The sequence below is a fragment of the Budorcas taxicolor genome, chromosome 25 (assembly GCF_023091745.1).
Source record: "Budorcas taxicolor isolate Tak-1 chromosome 25, Takin1.1, whole genome shotgun sequence".
Lineage (NCBI taxonomy): Eukaryota > Metazoa > Chordata > Mammalia > Artiodactyla > Bovidae > Budorcas > Budorcas taxicolor.
In genome coordinates this window covers 37,288,927-37,309,207 of record NC_068934.1, presented here as the reverse complement: position 1 = coordinate 37,309,207, position 20,281 = coordinate 37,288,927, and the positions used below count along the sequence as shown (strand labels likewise).

The 20,281-nt window shown below is 54.8% G+C and overlaps 1 protein-coding gene across 1 annotated transcript; it reads right to left on the bottom strand.

Moving 5' to 3' along the window:
• Nucleotides 1-1,480: 1,480 nt before the first annotated feature.
• MS4A15 (membrane spanning 4-domains A15) lies at nucleotides 1,481-18,364 on the bottom strand. Its single transcript, XM_052662514.1, is given in 8 exon segments — nucleotides 1,481-1,597; nucleotides 2,543-2,656; nucleotides 3,060-3,152; nucleotides 5,393-5,449; nucleotides 6,142-6,264; nucleotides 9,920-10,174; nucleotides 15,724-15,725; nucleotides 18,283-18,364. Coding segments are annotated over 8 exon segments (843 nt in total).
• Nucleotides 18,365-20,281: the final 1,917 nt, after the last annotated feature.

The following is a 20,281-nucleotide window of genomic DNA, read 5'->3' as shown; positions in this document are numbered from 1 at the left end:
TGACTCATTAGCACTTAGCCACCTAGCTGACTACTTCCTCTGGGAAGACCTCGTGGAAGAAGAAACCTTAAAATAGGGTTTTGAAGACGGAGCAGAAGTTTGTTAAATGAAGAAGCGGGGTGCTGAGAAACGCAGTCCTGCCCCAGTCTCTGGGATGAAGAAACAGGAGAAGGGAGGGGAAAAAGCTGGTGGGATGCACTTGGGTTTGGACTGTGGGGAGCTGTATGGTAAGAGCACAGACCCTGAAGTCAGATGAAGCTGGGTTCAGATTCTGGCACTGACTTTTACTAGCTTGGTGGCCCCGTGCACATGATTTAACCTCTTCAAGGTTCCCTGTCTTCAGTGGTAGAGTGGAGACATGAATGCCTGCTTAGTTCAGGTGGGGACAGAACAAGGGTAAGGATCACTCCACACAGAGCCCAGCCTCCAGAGGTGCCCTTTTGCTGTGATGGTGAGACAGTTCCCCAGGTCTCCTGATCAATATGGGACAACCCTTTAAAGCTCCCAAAGTTAAAAACAAAACAAGTCATTGCTATGAGACCAGATCAAGTTGTAAGCACAGTTTATTTCCCTCTGTGGTATGAGAGACAAGCCCCCTGCCAGGGCCTCTAAATACCAGGTGGAACAGTCCCCTTGGCCTGGAGACACAGCCCAACTCATCATACCTTCAGAGGTGGCTTTCGCCGCAGGCTGGGCCGGTGGAGAGGGGCGGGCGTGGTGGGAGAGGGAGCACTGAGAGGCCAGGGGGGATCCTGAGCCTCCCTCCAGCCCTGGAGGGTGTGCAGGACTGAGGCAATAGCGCCTCCAAACAGTTCTGCAGGCAGTTGGGGTCGGGGGACATGCCTCACTTAGACTTTAGACTTCTGGGAGCCCAGGGGACCTGTAAGTGTCTTAAATGTCATCTGGTTCAACACTTTCTTTTCCAGGCGGGAAAACTGAGGCCTGATGACATGGCAGCAGATTATAGAGCTGGTCCTGGGGCCTGGTGACCAGAGGCCAAGCCACCGCCATTTGGCTCTGTGACCTCTGCAGCTGGACTTTCTCCCTTCTGGAGGATTCTGGGCTCTCTGAGCTTAATGACTATCCCAAGGCCTGAGGGCCAGGGCGGCCCTTGAACCCGTGCCCCAGCGAGGCTAGGGTTTCCAAAATGAGTAGAGAGAAATCCAGGGCGGCATCAGGAGGCATTTTCTGATGAAGGGAGGAGCTCAGGGAGCAGAGGAACACATACCCTTGACATCAACTAGCTTTTTTAGGAAATAAACCACTGCGGGAAATGTGTGGGACAGACACCCCCGGGGACTCCACTAGGTGCCACAACATGAGAGGACTGGGGCGGCGGGCTGCCACCAGATAAACAAGGCGAGGGTGGGGAGAGGCTGGGCCCGGGATGGCGGGGTGGGGAGGGTGGAGGAACGTGGGGAGGGAAAAGAGGGAGGGGGTAAAGTGAGGGAGGCTGGGCTCCAACCCCCAGAGCGACGGTCTACTCTGAAGACTCCTTGGGTATATATGCCACATTATCGTAGGCAGGGGGAGGAGAGGCTGCGGGGCTGGAGATGTTGAAGTCTGTGCTGAAGGCATTTGGCAGGAAAATCACAGGCTGCAAAGCAAAAGAAAACAAACCCAGGCAATCCTGGTGGCTCCGGCGCCTTCAGGGAGCTGTTGCAACAGTGCCCTCTTGTGGGAATTGTGAGAACAGCGCCCTAGTCGTGAACTCTCCAAGGATGAATTGGCCCCACTCACCAGTTCAACTAAATTTCCAATAAGTATTTGCTGAAGTCAGCTATGATCTGGGCCTTGGAGGTACAGCAACGAAACAGACAGGAGTCTGATTTCTCTAAGAACTAAGGTTCTGGATTTCTTTGTCTCTGGACAGCCCTACACTGGTTCAAGGCTTGGATACCACATCCTTGCAGCGTCTTTGCGGCGGCTTCCCTGCCTCCAACCCCTACCTCTCCGCCCCGCTCCCTGCCCCCCGCAGTGGGCAAACCCTCTAGATTGATTTCCCTGAGCCCCACTCTACTCACCCTCCCCTCTGAGAGTACAGGCCTCTGCTCAGACTTTCAACAGCTCCACACCCCATTTTGCACACACCCATTTCCCAAGGGGGACCCCCCTACCCCGTCCCCGCCCGCATCATGGCCTGCAGGTTTGTTTCCGCAGAGGCTGACTTCCAACTGGTCCCCTTGCCACGAAGGCCTTTCCTCCATCCCCTCTGTCTGCACTGTCCTCCAGTTTGGGGAAAACGGAGGTCAATGCCCACCCGAGTCATGCTGCCCTTCCTGATGCCCACGTCTCTTGACCTGTGAACTTCTGGAAGGTCCCACTCATCCCCGACAGCGATCTCCCTCGTCCCCAGAGCCCGCCTTCCAGGACTCCGCATCCAGGCGCAAAGAGCAGCAGGTCCCTTGATGCTGGCGCGCCCCGGTGGCCACCCAGGAGGAAAACCTTCCCGCGGAAACTCCTCTGAGTTACCAGATGTAGGAGTAGGGCGCTCTTTGCAGGGCGGGGCGGGGGAGGGCGGGGGGCGGTGTGAGGCACTCACCGCATGAGCTTGGGCGCGAGTGGCTTGGCACCCAAAGTGGGTGGCAATGACTGCAATGAAGAACTCCAGTATGGTGAAGATGGTAAGCACGGCCAAATAGCCCCTGCCTACATCCTGGGGACCAAAACCCACAGTCAAGGCCAGCCGAGAATTCTAGAACAGAGGGGGAAAGGGGGCCCAGAGCCGCGAGAATAACATGCCCAAGATCACACAGTCAGCTGATGGCAGAGCTGGAGCGGGTCCCGCTGCTGCGTGACACGTACTCTCCCTTGAACTCAAGATTGCTTCTCCAAGACCCGCCCGCCACTCCCCAACTACGCCCACCCACCCCCCAACTACGCCCACCCTTGACGTAGGGTCCTGGGGTCCATATACACCTGGGGGTCTCTTGGGATTGGCAGACTCTGCTGATGTCCAGGGCCCTACAACCTTCCTTCCCCCCACCCGCGCCTCCTCCTGGATGTGGCTGTTACTCTTCTTCAAGTTTTCCCACTCCTGGGGACGTCGGACAACACACCCAGTTAGTGACACCAAAATCCATGAGCAGAATGGCCGTCCCTGCAAAGGCCGCCATGGCGCTGAGAATGTTGGTCCCCAGACTGATCCTCACCTGCAGGGGTAGAGATGGAGGGAAAGGAGGGGAGAGGGGAGGCGGGAGGAGGAGGAGGGACAGGAGGCCACAGCTCTGCCCCGGGAGCCTCCCACAGGCCTCCTGCCGCCCCCTGGGTCCTCACACCCATGCCCATACCTGCGTCCTCCTTGACCTCCTTTCCTCCTGTCCTTCCCAGGGGACCTCAGGCGAATGGCCCTGCTGACCACTCCCCCGGGTCTTACCCTGCATCTCTTCTTAGAAGCTGCTGGGAAAGGGGCCCGACCTCCTTCATGGCCTCCCCAAGTGGGGCCTGCAGAGGCTCATTGCCCACCCATTACTATGCTCCATCCCTCAGGCTGAGCATCCTGAAGGTGCAGCCAGCCCACGGGCAGGGGTCGGGGGAGGCCCTCTGCTGTGGACACTGAGGTTGGGAGAAGTGTTGGGGTTCCACGTGAGCCCAGGTAAGGGCTGGCAGAGCAAGCACTGCAGATGCCTGCAGGGCACCAGGCAGTGGAGACTCAGGGGCTGTGAGCCTGAGGTCCGGGGAGCGAAGGTCTGGGCCTCACTCTCATCTGGAGGCTCTGGACTTGGGACACGTGGACCACTGGGTGGTCCAGGCGATGGTGGAGGGGTCACCCTCCCCATGCTGCTGGAACCTGATGCTCTTTTGACCCACTAGCTGAAGCCTTCTGGTTAAACAGCCCTAGCCTTAAAGTGGGGACCACTCATGGATGGGCTGGGGACTGCAGGATTTGCTCAGGTTCAAAGACCCCAACTCCTCTTACTTTGGATGAGGTCGTTGATCAGCCAACGACTGAGATCAGAGCAGCCTCAGACATAATCAGTTAACTGATGAATGAAAACTTCTGTTGAGCACCTAGTGCCTGCCAGACACTGTCCAGGGTGCTGTGAGCATGGGGCAGAGTAAATCAGCCCCCCCTCTCCCTGCCTCCATCCAGCCTTTACAGCCTGGGGGTGGGGGGATATAGGTTTGATTCTGAGGGCTCCCTGTGTCCAGTCCTGTCCTGTTACAATCCATTCTCTACTCAGCAGCTCTCGGGAGTGTAAGTAGAGCACCGATTCTCCTGCTCCCTGGTGGCTCAGACAGTAAAAGCTCTGCCTGTAATGCAGGAGACTCAGCTTTAATTCCTAGGTGGAGTAGATCCCCTGGAGAAGGGAACGGCAACCCACTCCAGTATTCTTGCCTGGAGAATTCCATGGACAGAGGAGCCTGGTGGGCTACAGTCCATGGGGTTACAAAGAGTCGGACACAACTGAGCAACTACACTTTCACTTCTCCCGCTCACACCTTGGGCTCCAGCCTCGCTGGCCTCCCACTGCCCTAAAACTTGACTCCATCCACGAGTGTCTCCCCACCTTTCCCTCTTGGCTTAGTTCCTCCCATTCAGCCCCTGGTTTGCTGTGATCCAAGGTCCTGGCCTCTTCTCATCCTCTAGCCCGGGATAGTGGTCTCCAGGCTCCTGTATGGCTGCTGCCCTCTGAACAATGGCTCAGTGACACCTGCTCAGGGACTGCAGACTCTCCCAGCTGAGCAGAATTCCTCCTATTATCCCTGGGCTTTGTTCAGCACTTTTCACTCTGTAAAGACCTTATCTGTGTGTTTTGTTTTGTTTTAGGTGGGGGTGGGGGGTGTCTTATCAGACATTAGAATGTAAGCTCCATGAGGGCAGGGACTTGACTCTGGTGCGATGCTCAACACTCTCCCATCCAAAGCCTCCATTGCCCCCTGCCCTCCCCCCCAGTCACCCACAGAAGGCATGGAGCTGTCTGAGATGTCGACCCAGTGCATCTCTAACTTCTCTGCACTTCCCTTCCAAGACTTTTGCCCTGGTCAAGTGGTCACACATAGTTTCCACGGTGACCCTGCCCACCGTCCCTCCTTGCATCCTCATGCTCGTCCTTCAGGATTTCTCAATCCCACATGCCCACCAAGGCCCAGCCCAGCCATCTCCTGTTCAGGAGGGCTTTTTGCCTTGTCCCTTTCTCTGGGCCATGAGCACTTCATCTGTGGACCCTCACTTTCTGCCTCTCAGGGTATTCTGAAAGTGCGTCTTGGTTTCTTCTCTCCTGTAGGTAGGGCAGGGGCTGTGTCTGGCTATCTGGGTGTTGTCCCATGCCTGGCCTCCAGCAGGAGGCACCCCTGTGGAGTGCTTGTTGAAGGAGCATCTTTGGAGGCAGAGCAGAGTGGAGCCTGGCTGTGGCCCCACCTCACCCCTGGGTCTCCCATTCAGACTTACCAGGCAACTGGTGTGGTTCTTCTCGGCTGCCACTGAGAGGGACCCCGAGATGATGAACTGTGTGGGGAAGTGGGTATCCTAGTGAGGCTTCAGCCAGGACACTGGGCAGGGCACACTATGCCTGGCACTGTCAAGGCCATGGGTATCAGGGAGAGGCCAGCAGCCTCCTGGATGCCACCTTCTTGGCCTCCTGGCCAGGCACTTGCGATCGCTCTGTGAGGGTGTCCCATGGTTACTAGGAGCCCCTGTCCAGGGAACTAGAGCCATGGCTTGCAAGAGGAATGTTTTCATTGACACTGTGTCATCGATAGGGAAGGCATTGCTCCTGCAGACATTCACTCATCAGACATTTCCTGAGCAGCAGGCATGTGGCAAGATCCTAGCAGAGTTGGATAAGACAGACAAGATTTCTGCCCTCATGAGGCTTCCATTCTAATTTGGGAAGACGCACACTTAGCAAACAAACAATCAAGAACGCTTAGAAGTTTGAAGGATGGAAGCCGGGTAACTACAGGTGTTTAGTGTCCTTAGCCCCTGCCTTCATCTCCTTCATTCCATCCTCTTTTGGGGGGAGTAGGCTAAGCTCTATGCTGGGAGCTTTTCACACAAGGGAGTGGCATCTGGGTCAGGTCATGATTAGGGTTTGTGGTTGAGAGTTAAATTTAGGCTCAGGCCCCCACCCAGGAGCAGCTGTGCCCAGGAGAATGAGCCTGGGCACAGCCCCCCGCCCAGAGGGCCCAGGCACTCACGCAGGCTCCTCCCCAGAAAGGGACGCCGCCTTCGATGAAGAGCATCCCCAAGTGGCCGCGGCGGACCATGAGCAGCACGCCGCCGAAGCCCAGGTGGATAAGGCCGATGAGAATCTGGACGGTCTGCGGGCAGCAGACAGCGGCTCAGCCAGGCGGGCGCGGCGGGCTCCACACCGCCCCCTGCCGGCCGTAGAGGAGAGCGTGGCAGCGCCCTGCAGTCCCGCTTTGAACCCTCAGCAACTCGGAAATAAACTCAGATTCCCTTCTTTTAAGGAGACCTCATTATAACAACTGTGAAAGACACGGTATTTTAAGATGGAAAGCCAGTTCCCCACAGCTTTCAGGACCCACCCTTCTGTTTCCATGTCTCCACGGGTTTGCCTTTTGCTCTGACCAGGTCTCAAGCTACTTGGCTTCTTAGCCCTCGTGTCAATGGCTCAGCATTCCCTGAGCTGACTGCCTCACCGCTTCCTTCCTTGTGCCCTTGCAGCCTGCACAGGTATCTCCTTGGGTGTTTTTCTCATTGGAGTGTCATTGATGTATCCCAGTCACGTGCAGGAGCTGCTGCCTACCAGCTGGAATCTGGACTTAGATTTTATATTGATTAATCAATTAATTAAAGGAGTGGTTTCCCAGCACCCCACTGATCATTCTCAGAAGTGAGATGGTTTTCCCAAGGATGAGAACAATGTGGGCTTCTGGTTCATGCTGCCACGTTTCTTTCTAAGTGGGTGGTTTTTTTTTTCTGTTTTGTTCGTTTGTTTTAAAGTAATTATTTATTTGGCTGCTTTGGGTCTTGGTTGAGGCATGCAGGATCCTTCATCACGCAGCATGGATTCTCTAGTTGGAGCATGCAGGCTGCAAAGTGCACAATGCTCATTAGTTGCGGCAGGCAGGCTGTGGGATATTACTTCCCCGACCAGGAATTGATCCCTTGTCCACCTGTCTTGCAAGGCAGATTCTTAACCACTGGACCACCAGGGAAGTCCCTCTTTTCCGAATGGTTTTGTTAACGACTGAATCTAGAACTGAGTGGAAAGGGACATTGACAGCTGCTGAACTTAGCCTCTGTATATCCAGGTGGTGGTGGTGGTTCAGTCACTAAGTTGTATCCAACTCTTGCGACCCCATGTACTATAGCCTGCCAGGCTCCTCTGTCCATGGAATGCTCCAGGCAGGAAGACTGGAGTGGGTTGCCAACTCCTCCTCCAGGGAGTCTTCCCGACCCAGGAATCAAACCCGGGTCTCCTCCATTGCAGACACATTCTTTACTGACGGAGCTATAAGGAAAGATCCTAATCCAGGAACCTGTCCATCTCCTGACTTCTAAATGGACTCCCTAAGTGATGAGGTGCTCCCTGTGGTCCATTTATGGGCAGTTCGGGCTGTAGAATGGTATCTTAGGATCATGTGCCATATATATATATATATATATATATATATATATATATATATATGTCTTCCTAACATGAGAGCCAAGCATTTGTACATTTAAAGGCGTGACCCCTTGAATCCTCTCTTTCCTTCTCTCTTTGGTCACATGTCTTCCATCTTTTTTGTGCCCTTTATGGGGCATCACGTCCCAGTTGCCAAGGCTGCTCTCCTCCGGTCCTTCCCGGGCTACTGGATCAACACTGCTACTCCAGTTACTCCTCGTAAGACACCGGCTGCCACTTAGCAAATGCCTGTCTGCACTAAGCGATGTGCTGGGTGTTTTACAGACATTATCTCTTTTAACCCTCATGTGATGAGGTAGGTATCCTAAAATTACTATCCTGCTTTCAGAAATGAGGAAGTTGAGGAAAATGAGGTTCAGAGATATTCAGTAATTTGTGCGAGGTCTCCCAGCTAGGAAGTGGCAGGCCAACTAACTCTAGAGCCAGTATTCTCCCTGGCTGACACTCCTTAAACCTATATATATATAGTTTCTCCTTTTTATATTTTTCAGTAAATTGCGTTTGTCTCAGCAAAGCCCTTTGGGGGCATTGTCCCAGAGTCTGGTTGGAGATTTCCAGTCTCCAGCAATGGATCCGCCATCTTTGTCCATTGCTTCCAGTCCATTCCTGCCCCAGTGGAGCTGGTGCAGCCTTTAGGCTCCTAAGTTCCAGCATATTCAAGCCCGAGCCTTGGGCCAGCAACTTAGCATTGATGAGCCTAAGCTCCCTAATCTGTCCAATGGGAACTGTGATCCCTGTCTCACAAGTGGTGATGAGACCCTAAGGAGACAATGAGTGCAAATTCTTTGGCCCAGTGTGCTCCCCTCTCGATGGAGAAGGCAATGGCACCCCACTCCAGTGCTCTTGCCTAGAGAATCCCATGGACGGAGGAGCCTCATAGGGTGCAGTCCATGGGGTCGCTAAGAGTAGGACACGACTGAGCGACTTCACTTTCAATTTTCACTTTCATGCACTGGAGAAGGAAATGGCAACCCACTCCAGTATTCTTGCCTGGAGAATCCCAGGGACAGAGGAGCCTGTTGGGCTGCTGTCTGTGGGGTCGCAGAGAGTCAGACATGACTGACGCGACTTAGCAGCAGCAGCACACCTCTCAGGGGCACTCAGTAAATGAGAGTTGTCATCATTGTGGTCATCACCACCATCATCATCAATTAAACTATGTTTTTTCATCTTCTACTATGACAAACTGAGGCAGAGGGGAGGGATAAACTGAAGACACTCCGCATATAATATATAGAAAAATATGTGTATCTATCTGTCTATCTACTGTCCCTCCAAGAGATCAATATCTCAAGGATCAATATCTCAAGGCCATCTGAGATTGGACTGTCAGCCCTGCAGGAGGCAAGAGCTGGCCTTGGCTACCACTTCAGCTTCATCTCATCTCCCTCCTTCCTCTGCTCATGACCTTCCAACCATGTCCACCTTCTATTTTGTCTTTGAACAAGCCACCTCAAGGCCTCTGCACTTGCTGTTTCCTCATCCGATGAGCCAGTCTCTGACCCTCACTTTGCTGGCTTCAGCCCAACATCTAGATTATTAGCTACAATGTCATCTCCCCAGACAGACCTCTCTGTCCATCTTTCCTAGTGTTGCCCCTCCCCCATGGTCATTTTTTACCTCACTGCCTAATTTGGAGTTATCTCAGTCATTTGTTCAGAGAAGGCAATGGCACCTCACTCCAGCACTCTTGCCTGGAAAATCCCATGGGCGGAGGAGCCTGGTGGGCTGCAATCCACGGGGTCGCTAAGAATTGGGCACGACTGAGCAAATTCACTTTCACTTTTCACTTTCATGCATCGGAGAAGGAAATGGCAACCCACTCCAGTGTTCTTGCCTGGAGAATCCCAGGGATGGGGGAGCCTGGTGGGCTGCCGTCTATGGGGTCGCACAGAGTCAGACACGACTGAAGCAAGTTAGCAGCAGCAGCAGCAGTCATTTGTTCACGGTTTACTCTCTGTCAGCTCTGCAGAACGGTCCTTGTCTGCCTGGTGCACGGCTGCATCCTCAAGTCCTCACTAAGCATCTACCAATTGCTGCCCTGGTGGCTCAGACAGTAAAGAATCCACCTGCAATGCAGGAGACCTGGGTTTGATCCCGGGACTGGGAATATCCCCTGGAGGAGGGCATGACAACCCACTCCAGGATTCTTGACTGGAGAATCCGCATGGACAGAGGAGCCTGGTGAGCTGCAGTCCATAGGGTTGCAAAGAGTCAGACACGACTGAGCGACCAAGCGTAGCACATTATCTCCAAGGTGCATGAGTGCTCCCTCCTTGCCCAGCACCTATGCCCCAGATGGTCGGAGAGGCTGTTCTTACCCCCAAAGCCTTGGGCTCTCCGGTCAGGAATGTCTCCCCGGGCCGCAGGTCTGGTGGCTGGGTGACCCGTGGTGTCTGCGCCCCCAGCGGCGGCTCCTCGTACTGCATGATCCCTGGAGGCTGGCACAGGGAGGTGGGCAGGATGGCTTGGGGCGAGCGGAGGCCACTGGTGTTGCTGGGTGGGATGACGACAAACACCCCATTGCTGGAGGGAGCCGTGGACATCGTGCTCATCGAGAGCCTGGGAGACAGAGGCTCCGGAAATAATAATGATAGTGAAGATGGTTACACACCTGCATAAGAGATTGTCAGTTTATCAACAACCTGCCTGCCTACCTACCCCTGTTCACTGCAGTCCCCAGAGGCTGGCACCAAAACCTCTGCTCAGTGAAGGAGAGAAGCTTCCCTCAGGGAAGTAGAGGGATGTCAGAGATCAACGTGAGGCAAGGCCAAGACTTGAATCCAGTCTTTCTGACCCTAGAAACCACATTCTCCATCTCTGCTATTATTACATGGAAAGGACCTTTAGGAGGAACATGCATTTAAATTGCCTCCTTTGCCCGGAAAGGGCAAGTGACTTACTCAAGGACACACACCTAGTGTGAGCCGGAGCTGAGCATCTCTGCACAGGGGACTGGAGCTCACCCACCACTTCCTGTCCCTTAGCCCATGGCTAATGAGCTTGTGTAAATAATCCCCCTGGGTGATTTCCTGCTGTGGGATCCTTCCTCTTGGCCACGTAAGCAATCACTATTATCCTAGACAAGCCAGGCATGGATTATGGAAACTTTATGCATAGCTGGTCTGAGCAAATGCTTTGGGGAAAACCACCCAACTGTCAGGAGATGGGCTTACTCGGACACAGCAGAGGGATGAACCTGCCAGATTATACAATGAAACAAAGAACAGGCATCCTTCTCATTGGCGTTAATTGGTTCAGCACATGACTTTGCAGATAGAAGCTGGGACTTGAATCCTGGCTCCTCTGGGTACCGGGAGACCTGGGGGCAAGATGGCCACCTGCCCCAACCTCAGTTTCCTTATCTGTAAAGTGGGGATAATAACACTGAGAGATAACCTCATAGGGTTTGGTGTGAACTAAAATAACACACAACCTTGAGAAAAGCCATCCTTCAAAGTCTAACCATTGCTAGGAGTCAGGTACAGAATCTATGCCCTCCAGGAGCATTGTGTCTGGTGGAAAGAGCAAGAGAAGCTTGTAGTTCAGCCCAACAGATGATGACAGCATTGACTGAGCACCAAGCTCAGGGCTGGGAGTAGGAAGAAGAATTAACAAGGCATGTCCCTTGGGATGGACAGGTGCACACTGCTATATTTAAAAGGGATAACCAACAAGGACCTACTGTATAGCACAGAGAACTCTGCTCAGCATTGTGTGGCAACCCAGATGGGAGGAGAGTCTGGGGGAGGATGGATACTTGTATATGTATGGCTGAGTCCCTTTGCTGTGCACCTGAAACTATCATAATATTGTTAATTAATCAGCTATACCCCAATACAGAATAAAAAGTTAAAAAAAAAAAAAAAAGAACGTCTTGTCCTGGCAACGTAGAGCAGGGCTCTGCTAGGACAAGGTGCTGGTGGAGGTGGGAACTGATTCCCCCTCACTGGTTGTGAGCTCATTCGTGTCTTCAGGGAGGATGCAGACCTGAAACTCAGGTCCTCAGAGGCGGCTATTCTGCTCTCACCTCCCCCCCGCCGCGTTCCTTCCTTTTCTCTTTCTCGCGTCTTCCATCTTTTTCTTTCCCTGCCTATTGGCCTTTTCCCTCTTCACCAGACGTATTTGAGAAGAGTAGGCAACTGCTGAGGATGTTGTGGAAGAGTCCGTGGCAGTCCAAGCACATGGGACCAGAGTGAGATGCTGGGAGACAGAGGGTCTGGGCTGAGGAGAACCCCTCCTGCCCCAGGAGTCTTTGCTTCCTGAGGTGTGAGTAATGAACATTTAAGTCCTCATCTCAGTCTAAGGGAGAGAAGGCATGGATGGTTAGCTCTGCTTAGAGATGTTTCCCAGATGGTTCAGCAGATAAAGAATCTGCCTGCAGTACAGGAGACACAGGGGACACGGGCTCAATCCTGTGTGGGGAAGATCCCCTGGAGAAGGAAATAGCAACTCCTCCAGTATTCTTGCCTCAAAAACCCCGTGGCCAGGGGATCCTGGTGGGCTACAGTCCAATGAGTCTCAAAGAGTTGGACACGGCTGAGTGACGAAGCACAGCACAGAGATGAGGCACTAGAGGTTCAGAGAGGGTGACTGTGTCTCCCGCGGTCACACAGCACCTCAGTATTGAAGAAGTGGGGTGGTTCTGGACTCTGGTCTCCTGGTAGAAGGACTGTCATATTGATGGGAGGCATTTACTCCTGGGTTCAAGTCCTGCCTTTGTCAGAGTGAGGGGATCAATCCTGTACTCCACTCTTTGGAATACTAGTTCTAAAATGCTTGGAATAAAAGTTAATTTAAAATATACGACTATACTCCAATATAAATTAATAAAAAATAAATGAAATACTTGGAGTCCACAGAGAAGCAAATAACCAACCAATGGGGCCTGAGTTTGCCAACTTTCTACTTCCTCACGCAAGTTCATTTAAAGAAATCACCCACGTTGTCACCATCACTTGGAAAGGATATTTAGCACCAGAGAGGGAAGAAGGGCATGATTTTAGAATAAAAGGACAAAACCTTTAGGTGAAACACATTTAACTCGGTGCTGTTTTGCCTGTAGAGTTGTCATTTCATCAGGGACAAGGCTCACTGGTGGCTCAGATGGTAAAGAACCCTCCTGCAACACGGGAGGCCTGGGTTTGACCCCTGACTTGGCAAGATCCCCTGGAGAAGGGAATGGCAACCCACTCCAGTATTTTTCACTGGAGAATTCCATGGACAGAGGAGCCTGGCGGGCTATAGTCCCTGGGGTCACAAAGAGTCGGACACAACTGAGTGACTAACACTTTCAGCATAGGTGAAAACCCTGCCTGGGACCCATGGCAATTTGGAGTGTATCTGAACACTCTCTGGGGTCCCAAGAAGCAGCAGCATGACCTACACCCTTCCTGGGCTCTCCAAGGGGGCCCAGAGCGGCCTCAGAAGGGAGCATAAGTGTAATTAACGGCATCTCTCCCAAGGTGGGTGGTGAGAAACTTGCTTAAACTGAGACCTCACTCCCCCTTAGATGCAAAGAAAACACCTACAAAAATAGGCTCTCAGCTGATGTCGCGGGTTAAGAGGCAATGAAAGTGTCACAGAGCTCCTGAGACTTGAAATCTCTCTCTGAAGCTGCCATCAGAACAGCCGCACCATCAGGCCAGGGACCACCGTTCTGTTGGGTTCCAGAAGCCACCCGGCCCATGCCCCTAGCTATGTGCCACCCAAAAAGAGACTCTATTTTCCTTGTGAATGAATATGAATGAATCAGTCACCTTGCCATAAACCCTGATGCACGTGTATCAGGGACAGGCAGGTGGAAAAGAGGCAAAGACATGATCCCCTGTATCCAGGAGCTTACCAGATACCCACCAGGGGAACGGCTGCCTGGGACACAGGAAATGCCCAGACATCAACAAGGCATGATATGAGCAGCTGCAAGGCCTTCTGCAGTTTGTGGAGTCCTCATGTGTATGGGAAACAAGGACCCTTATAACAGCCCCTGAGGTTGGTGTTAATCAGCCCATTTTGCAGACCAGTAAACTGAGGGCCAGGGCTTCCCTAGTGGCTCAGTCAGTAAAGAATCCATCTGCAATGCAGGAGATCCAGGTTCGATCCCTTTGTCCAGAAGATCCCCTGGAGGAGGGCATGGCAACCCACTTAGTATTCTTGCCTGGAGAATCCCATGGACAGAGGAGCCTGGCGAGCTACAGTCCATGGTATTGCAAGAGTCAGACACAACTTAGTGACTAAGCCATCACCAAACTGAGGGTCAGAAATCGTGCAGTCGAGTGGCCCAGGCCATGGGCCTCGAAATTGGATATAACTGTCAGAGACGTTAAAACAAAAGTTCCAGCTGAGTTCAGATACTGGAGTGAGCTGTGCCACAGATGACCTGGTAGAACTTGCCCAAAAGCAGGTGGTCGTGAACCTCCTGGGTGACTTTGCCACCTTTGCCTATATGGCTGGGAATGGAGACTGAGAGTGGATTTTGGAGAGATTATTTAGAGTGATCTGAGTCTAAATACAGGGGAAGGGAACTTTTCCTGTTCACCTTGAGACAAAAGGGAGGGGCTGGCTTTATGGACACTTGGAGAAATTGATACTCACTTCTGCATTTTGGGCGTCCCGTGATTCTGAGTTGAGGGAGGGGTTTTGTGGGGAGGTACACTGGAGAGAGAACCACGCCCCCCCCAGCGATGAGGGGGCACATCCAGAGACCTGGTAAAGCACCTCTGCAGAGAAACCAGCTCAAACACTGCTAGCCTCAAAGGAGGGCGTTGGGTGCTTGCAAGATCAGCAGCTAGTTCCCCTGTCCCTTCATCTCCTCCCTCTGTCATCCGGCCCTGGAGAAACTGCAGTCAACCAGCTGGGGGGAGGGGAAGCTGGTGGGAAAGCGAGGGGTGTCCTCCAGGTCTTCTTCTCCCCTGACGTGTGCTGGGCTGAGAATCCTGGTGCGCTAAACCTCCTTGTGACCTAACAGGAGATTGGACCCTCCAGTGATCATATCGGGGCTGTTTGCCTCACGTGAGAGCAGCCAGAAGAGCATAGTCACCATCCCAGTTTCAATCTCACATAGTTGCTGTGAGTTTTAAAAGAAACAGTGCCTGCCTCGTGCCCAGCACAGTGCCTGGCATGTAGGGGGCAACCAGTGCTTCTAGTCTCTGTTGCTAGTAACATCCTTATGAAGTAGGTGCTATTACCATTTTGCCGATGAAGAAATTGAGCTCAGAGACATTAAGTGATGTGTATAATCGCTGTCCAGTGAATTATTCTTTGTGAGCCTCAGTTTCTCCATCTGTAAAATGGGTCCCTGAAAATCCTTTTTGGTGCTCAAGCCCTACTCCTGTGGAAACTGGGGTGAGGTAAACTGTCCTCTCCCTGGGGGCTTCTCTCCAAGACCTTCGTGGGCAGGCAAAGACATGGACGGCTCAGGAGAGAGGGCTTATTACCTGTTGTTTTGAACGTAAGCAAGGTGACCTGCCCAGGGTCACATGGTCAGAGTAAGGGATGGAGCTGGGATACAAACCTAGGTCTTCTCACTCCACCGCCTGCTCTTTCCCAGTTCCCTGAGGCCCCTCCGATGTGGGGGCCACACTGTTGAGACACAGAGCTGCACAGAGAGGCCCAGGACACTGACACCACTGGCTTCCCTCCCCGGAGCCAAGGTGCCCTGGGGTCCTACACTGATTCACGGGCCCACCGCCTCGGGCTGGGCCAGCTCCACCTCTCAGCTGCCTGGACTTGTCTTGTGAGTGTCTCTGAGCATCGACTTTACTCAGGAGGTGCCAGAAGCAGTTTTGTTCATTCACAGTGACAAGAGTTGGGAAGGGGAGGTGTTGCCAGCTGGAGGAGAGAGGCTTTTGATGAAAGGCAAAGAGCACATCTGGAATGGGGGGCGCTGCACATCTGGGAGGGGGCAGCTTTGCCGAGTGGCTGAGATCTCAGGCCCCAGGGGGAAGAATCCAGCCTACCCCTCTGCTGGCTCTATCAGCTGCAGGCCCTGGGGCAAGTTGCCTAACCTCTTTGGGTCTCAGTTTCCCCATCTGTCAATTGGGTGACTGTGATGTTGGTGGGAGGTGCTCGAGTCTTCCAAGGATGCCCCATCTATTCCCACCCCCGACCCGCCTCCTGGCCCCACCTCTGTGTCGATGGGTAGAAATTGGTCCCTTCTCTCTAAGTCTGAGCCTGTGGTGTCAGGCTGGCAGGAAGCTACTGGGCTTCTCCAATCCCAGCCCATTCAGGACGGGTCAGACCTGCTCTGCTGTCCCAGAGATGATGGTGCCAGATGCACACACCTGCTGGAGGAGGGTAGGCCTCTCCCCACCCCTACCGCCTGGCCCCTCTGAAGGTTTCCACTATGCTCTGCTGCCCGCTCTGCATCGAGGGCCTGGGGGACAGCCCCTTCCCCTTGCTGGGCCTCTGTTTCCTCATCTATAAAAGAGAGGCGAGATAATATTTGCCCCTAAGCCCCTTGCCAGCTCAGAATCTGTCAGGTCCTTCTCTTTCCTTGGAGAAGGGAGGGACAGGGTTGGAATCACCTTTCAGCCTTCCTCAAGGGAGGGGGGTGGTTGGGTAAGGAGAGGGAGGGTGGGGGAAGGTGGGAAAAGCTGAGGAGGATTCCGGTTCCCTGAGAGGATGGTTGGAGGCCAAGGGTCTCAGGGGATACCTGAGTCTTCTCAGTGACTGGCTTTGAGGAGAGAAGAACCACGCCCTTTCTTTAGCCCAACACCTGGCCGTGGTCCCAAGCTGAGGATCCCCATCAGAGGGAGGCCAGGAATTCAGAGGCCTGGGAGCTGTCCTGCCCACTTAGTGCCGGCTGGGGAAGGACCAGGGTCACCGCCGTCTCTGCCCAGTGGTCTCCTCCTCTCTACTTGCCTGGCATCTGATGTGCCTTGCCCCAGTTCCTCTGTCACCCCTCATGTCTCCTGTCTCCCCCAGGTCCCCCATCTCGTCCCACGTCCCCTGTCTCACCCCAGGTCCCCTGTCCCACCTCCCCCGTCTCACCCCAGGTCCCTGTCTCGGCCCAAGTCCCTGTCACACCCCAGGTCCCTGTCTCGCCCCAGGTCCCCTGTCTCACCCCACATCCCCTGTCTCATCCCATGTCCCCTGTCCCAGGTCCCCTGTCTCACCCCACGTCCCCTGCCTCGCCCCATGTCCCCTGTCCCAGGTCCCCTGTCTCACCCCACGTCCCCTGTCTCACCCTAGGTCCCCTGTCTCTTCCCAGATCCCCATCTCATCCCAGGTCCCGTCTCAGCCCAGGTCCCTGTCACACCCCATGTCCCTGTCACACCCCATGTCCCATCTCGCCCCAGGTCCCCTGTCTCGCCCCAGGTCCCCTGTCTTGCCCCAGGTCCCTGACTCACCCCAGGTACCCTGTCTCGCCCCAGGTACCCTGTCTCGCCCCAGGTCCCTGTCTCGCCCCAGGTACCCTGTCTCGCCCCAGGTCCCTGTCACACCCCATGTCCCCTGTCTCACCCCAGGTCCCCTGACTCGCCCCATGTCCCCTGTCTCGCCCCAGGTCCCTGTCACACACTATATCCCCTGTCTCACCCCATATCCCCTGTCTCACCCCAGGTCCCCTGTCTCGCCCCAGGTCCCCTGACTCGCCCCAGGTCCCCTGACTCGCGCCATGTCCCCTGTCTCGCCCCAGGTCCCTGTCACACCCCATGTCCCCTGTCTCACCCCAGGTCCCTGTCACACCCCAGGTCCCCTGTCTCGCCCCAGGTCCCCTGACTCGCCCCAGGTCCCCTGTCTCGCCCCAGGTCCCCTGTCTCGCCCCAGGTCCCCTGACTCGCCCCAGGTCCCCTGTCTCGCCCCAGGTCCCCTGACTCGCCCCAGGTCCCCTGTCTCGCCCCAGGTCCCCTGTCTCACCCCACATCCCCTGTCTCGTCCCATGTCCCCTGTCTCACCCCACGTCCCCTGCCTCGCCCCATGTCCCCTGTCCCACGTCCCCTGTCTCACCCTAGGTCCCCTGTCTCTTCCCAGATCCCCATCTCATCCCAGGTCCCGTCTCAGCCCAGGTCCCTGTCACACCCCATGTCCCTGTCACACCCCATGTCCCGTCTCGCCCCAGGTCCCCTGTCTCGCCCCAGGTTCCCTGTCTCGCCCCAGGTCCCTGTCTCGCCCCAGGTACCCTGTCTCGCCCCAGGTCCCTGTCACACCCCATGTCCCCTGTCTCACCCCAGGTCCCTGTCACACCCCATGTCCCCTGTCTTGCCCCATGTCCCCTGTCTCGCCCCAGGTCCCCTGACTCACCCCAGGTCCCTGTCACACACTATATCCCCTGTCTCACCCCATATCCCCTGTCTCACCCCATATCCCCTGTCTCACCCCAGGTCCCCTGTCTCGCCCCAGGTCCCCTGACTCGCCCCAGGTCCCTGTCACACCCTATATCCCCTGTCTCGCCCCAGGTCCCCTGACTCGCGCCATGTCCCCTGTCTCGCCCCAGGTCCCTGTCACACCCCATGTCCCCTGTCTCACCCCAGGTCCCTGTCACACCCCAGGTCCCCTGTCTCGCCCCAGGTCCCCTGACTCGCCCCAGGTCCCCTGTCTCGCCCCAGGTCCCCTGACTCGCCCCAGGTCCCTTGACTCGCCCCAGGTCCCCTGTCTCGCCCCAGGTCCCCTGACTCGCCCCAGGTCCCCTGTCTCACCCAGGCACTGGCCTGGGCCTTGCTCCTGGAAGGGCAGGTGTACTCACCCGGCTGTCACCGCCGCCTTGCCCGCTGCTGCCTGCTCCCCGCTGCCTCTGCTCTCCGGCTGCCCCTCCTGAGTTCACACATGCTCGTGTGAAAGCCTTGCTATTCGTGTGGGGCTTGGAAATCCTCTGCTGTGAGCTGCCACCTCTGGGAAGTTCTCAAGTCCCTCCCGGCTCTACGACCTCACCCGTCTGGCCTGACCCACCCACGGGCCCAGGAAGCTGCTGCTGGGAGCATGGGCTCCCAGGAGCAGGGCCCCTGCGGGCATCAACTCCTTCCCTCAATGTTCAGAGGGGAGACTAGGCCCGGAGAGGCCAGTGGCCTGCTGGGATCCCACTGTGAGTGTCAGAGCCAGGACCTGGTCCACAGGGGTCCCCATCAGCCTCCACCCTCTTGCTGCTCAGGATGGGGGAAGACTGAGAGTTACCCGGAGGAGGTGGCCTGACTTCTTCCAGCTGAACTTGTCTGATGTCAGCGGAGAGGGCAGTCAGTCCCCCGCTTTCCCATGGCAGAGCGCAGAGTGTGTGATTGTAGGAGTGAGTGTGAGCAGGTATGAGTACATGTGTGTGACGGCATGGGCACAGAGAATTTGTGTGAGTGTACCTGAGCTTGTGAAAGCGTGTGTGTGTGTGTGTGTGAGTGCATGCATGTGAACATGTGTAGGCATGCATAAGTGCCGGTGTGTGAGTGTGGGTATATGTGAACATCTGTGAGCATGTGACCACGTGTGCAGGTGTGACTGTGGTGTATATGTGGGGGTGTGAACTTGTGTGAGGGTACTTGAATGTGTTAGCATGTGTGGCCATGAATGTGCATGTCCACAGAGTGGTATTCGAGTGGTGTGGGTGCAGAGAATTTGTGCACCAGTTTCTAGATTCAAGTTCTCATCAAAATAGCCCCTGTGACCTCTGAGCACAGTCAGGGAGATGGTGTTGGGGTGGACTGGAAGGGCATGGCCCTGGCCGGCTCTCAGCTCAACCAGGGATAGGACAGTCTGATTGAAGAAATGGGCCTGGTTCTCTTTCTGTCTGTGTATCCACACCTCCTGCAGCTACAACAGGAGTCTAGTTCCCCAAACCCTTGGATCCAGGCTGCCTTGGGTGCAGCAGAAGTGGCCGGTGCCAGCTCTGACCTGAGGCCTCAGGAGGTGCTTCTATTGTCTTCAGGAAACCAACACCTGCCCCGCAGCATGTCCTGGCCAGCCTGCTGGAGGACGAGAGCCAAGCCAGCCCAGGAGCAGAGCCAAGCCAGCCCAGCAGTGCCCACAGAGGCCCCAGAGTGTGAGAGAGCACGGCCAAGGTCAGCAGGGCCATCTGGCTGACCCTGAGCTGAACACAAACACATGGCTGAGCCTAGATCAGAGCAGGAGGCCTGCCCAGACAACCCAGTGACTGGTGAGCAAAAGTAAACGCTTATGGAGGAGGGCCACGGAGGTTCCTTGGCTGACTGTCTTGTGGTCCTTCTCTGGCGATAGGTGAATGAAGACGTCTGTTCTCCTGTGCCTGCCTCCTCATCTCTAACATCAGCAACTCCGTAAGCCGGGGACCAAAGAAGCTGTGCTGACCCTCTAAGGACCGGGAGCAGCCAGAAAAATGGAAGCGTCCAGATTCTAAGCCCAGCACTAAGCCCCGCCCAGGCCTTTCCCACAGCTGGTGACCCGTTTTCCTTCATGATTTGGGCACTGTGGGCAGCCACCGTCTCTAGCTGAGTGACTCTGTTTTCCTTTCTGGGAATGCTTGATTCTTTCCTGTCATTTACCATTTTCAGAATAATGGGAGTGCCCTAACTGCCTCCACAGGTGATAAAAGATATTTTTTTAGTATCCCTATGAAGTCTCATGTTCCAACCCATCACAGGTATTGTTGTTGTTATTACTATTTTGCTATTGTTATTATTCTTCAAGTTCAAATTGTTCCTTTTTAAGCCAGTGGGATCTCCTTCACACTGGCTTTGTGTCCTTCTGAGATGCCCCTCGTGGGACAGTTTCTGCGTCTCAATTTC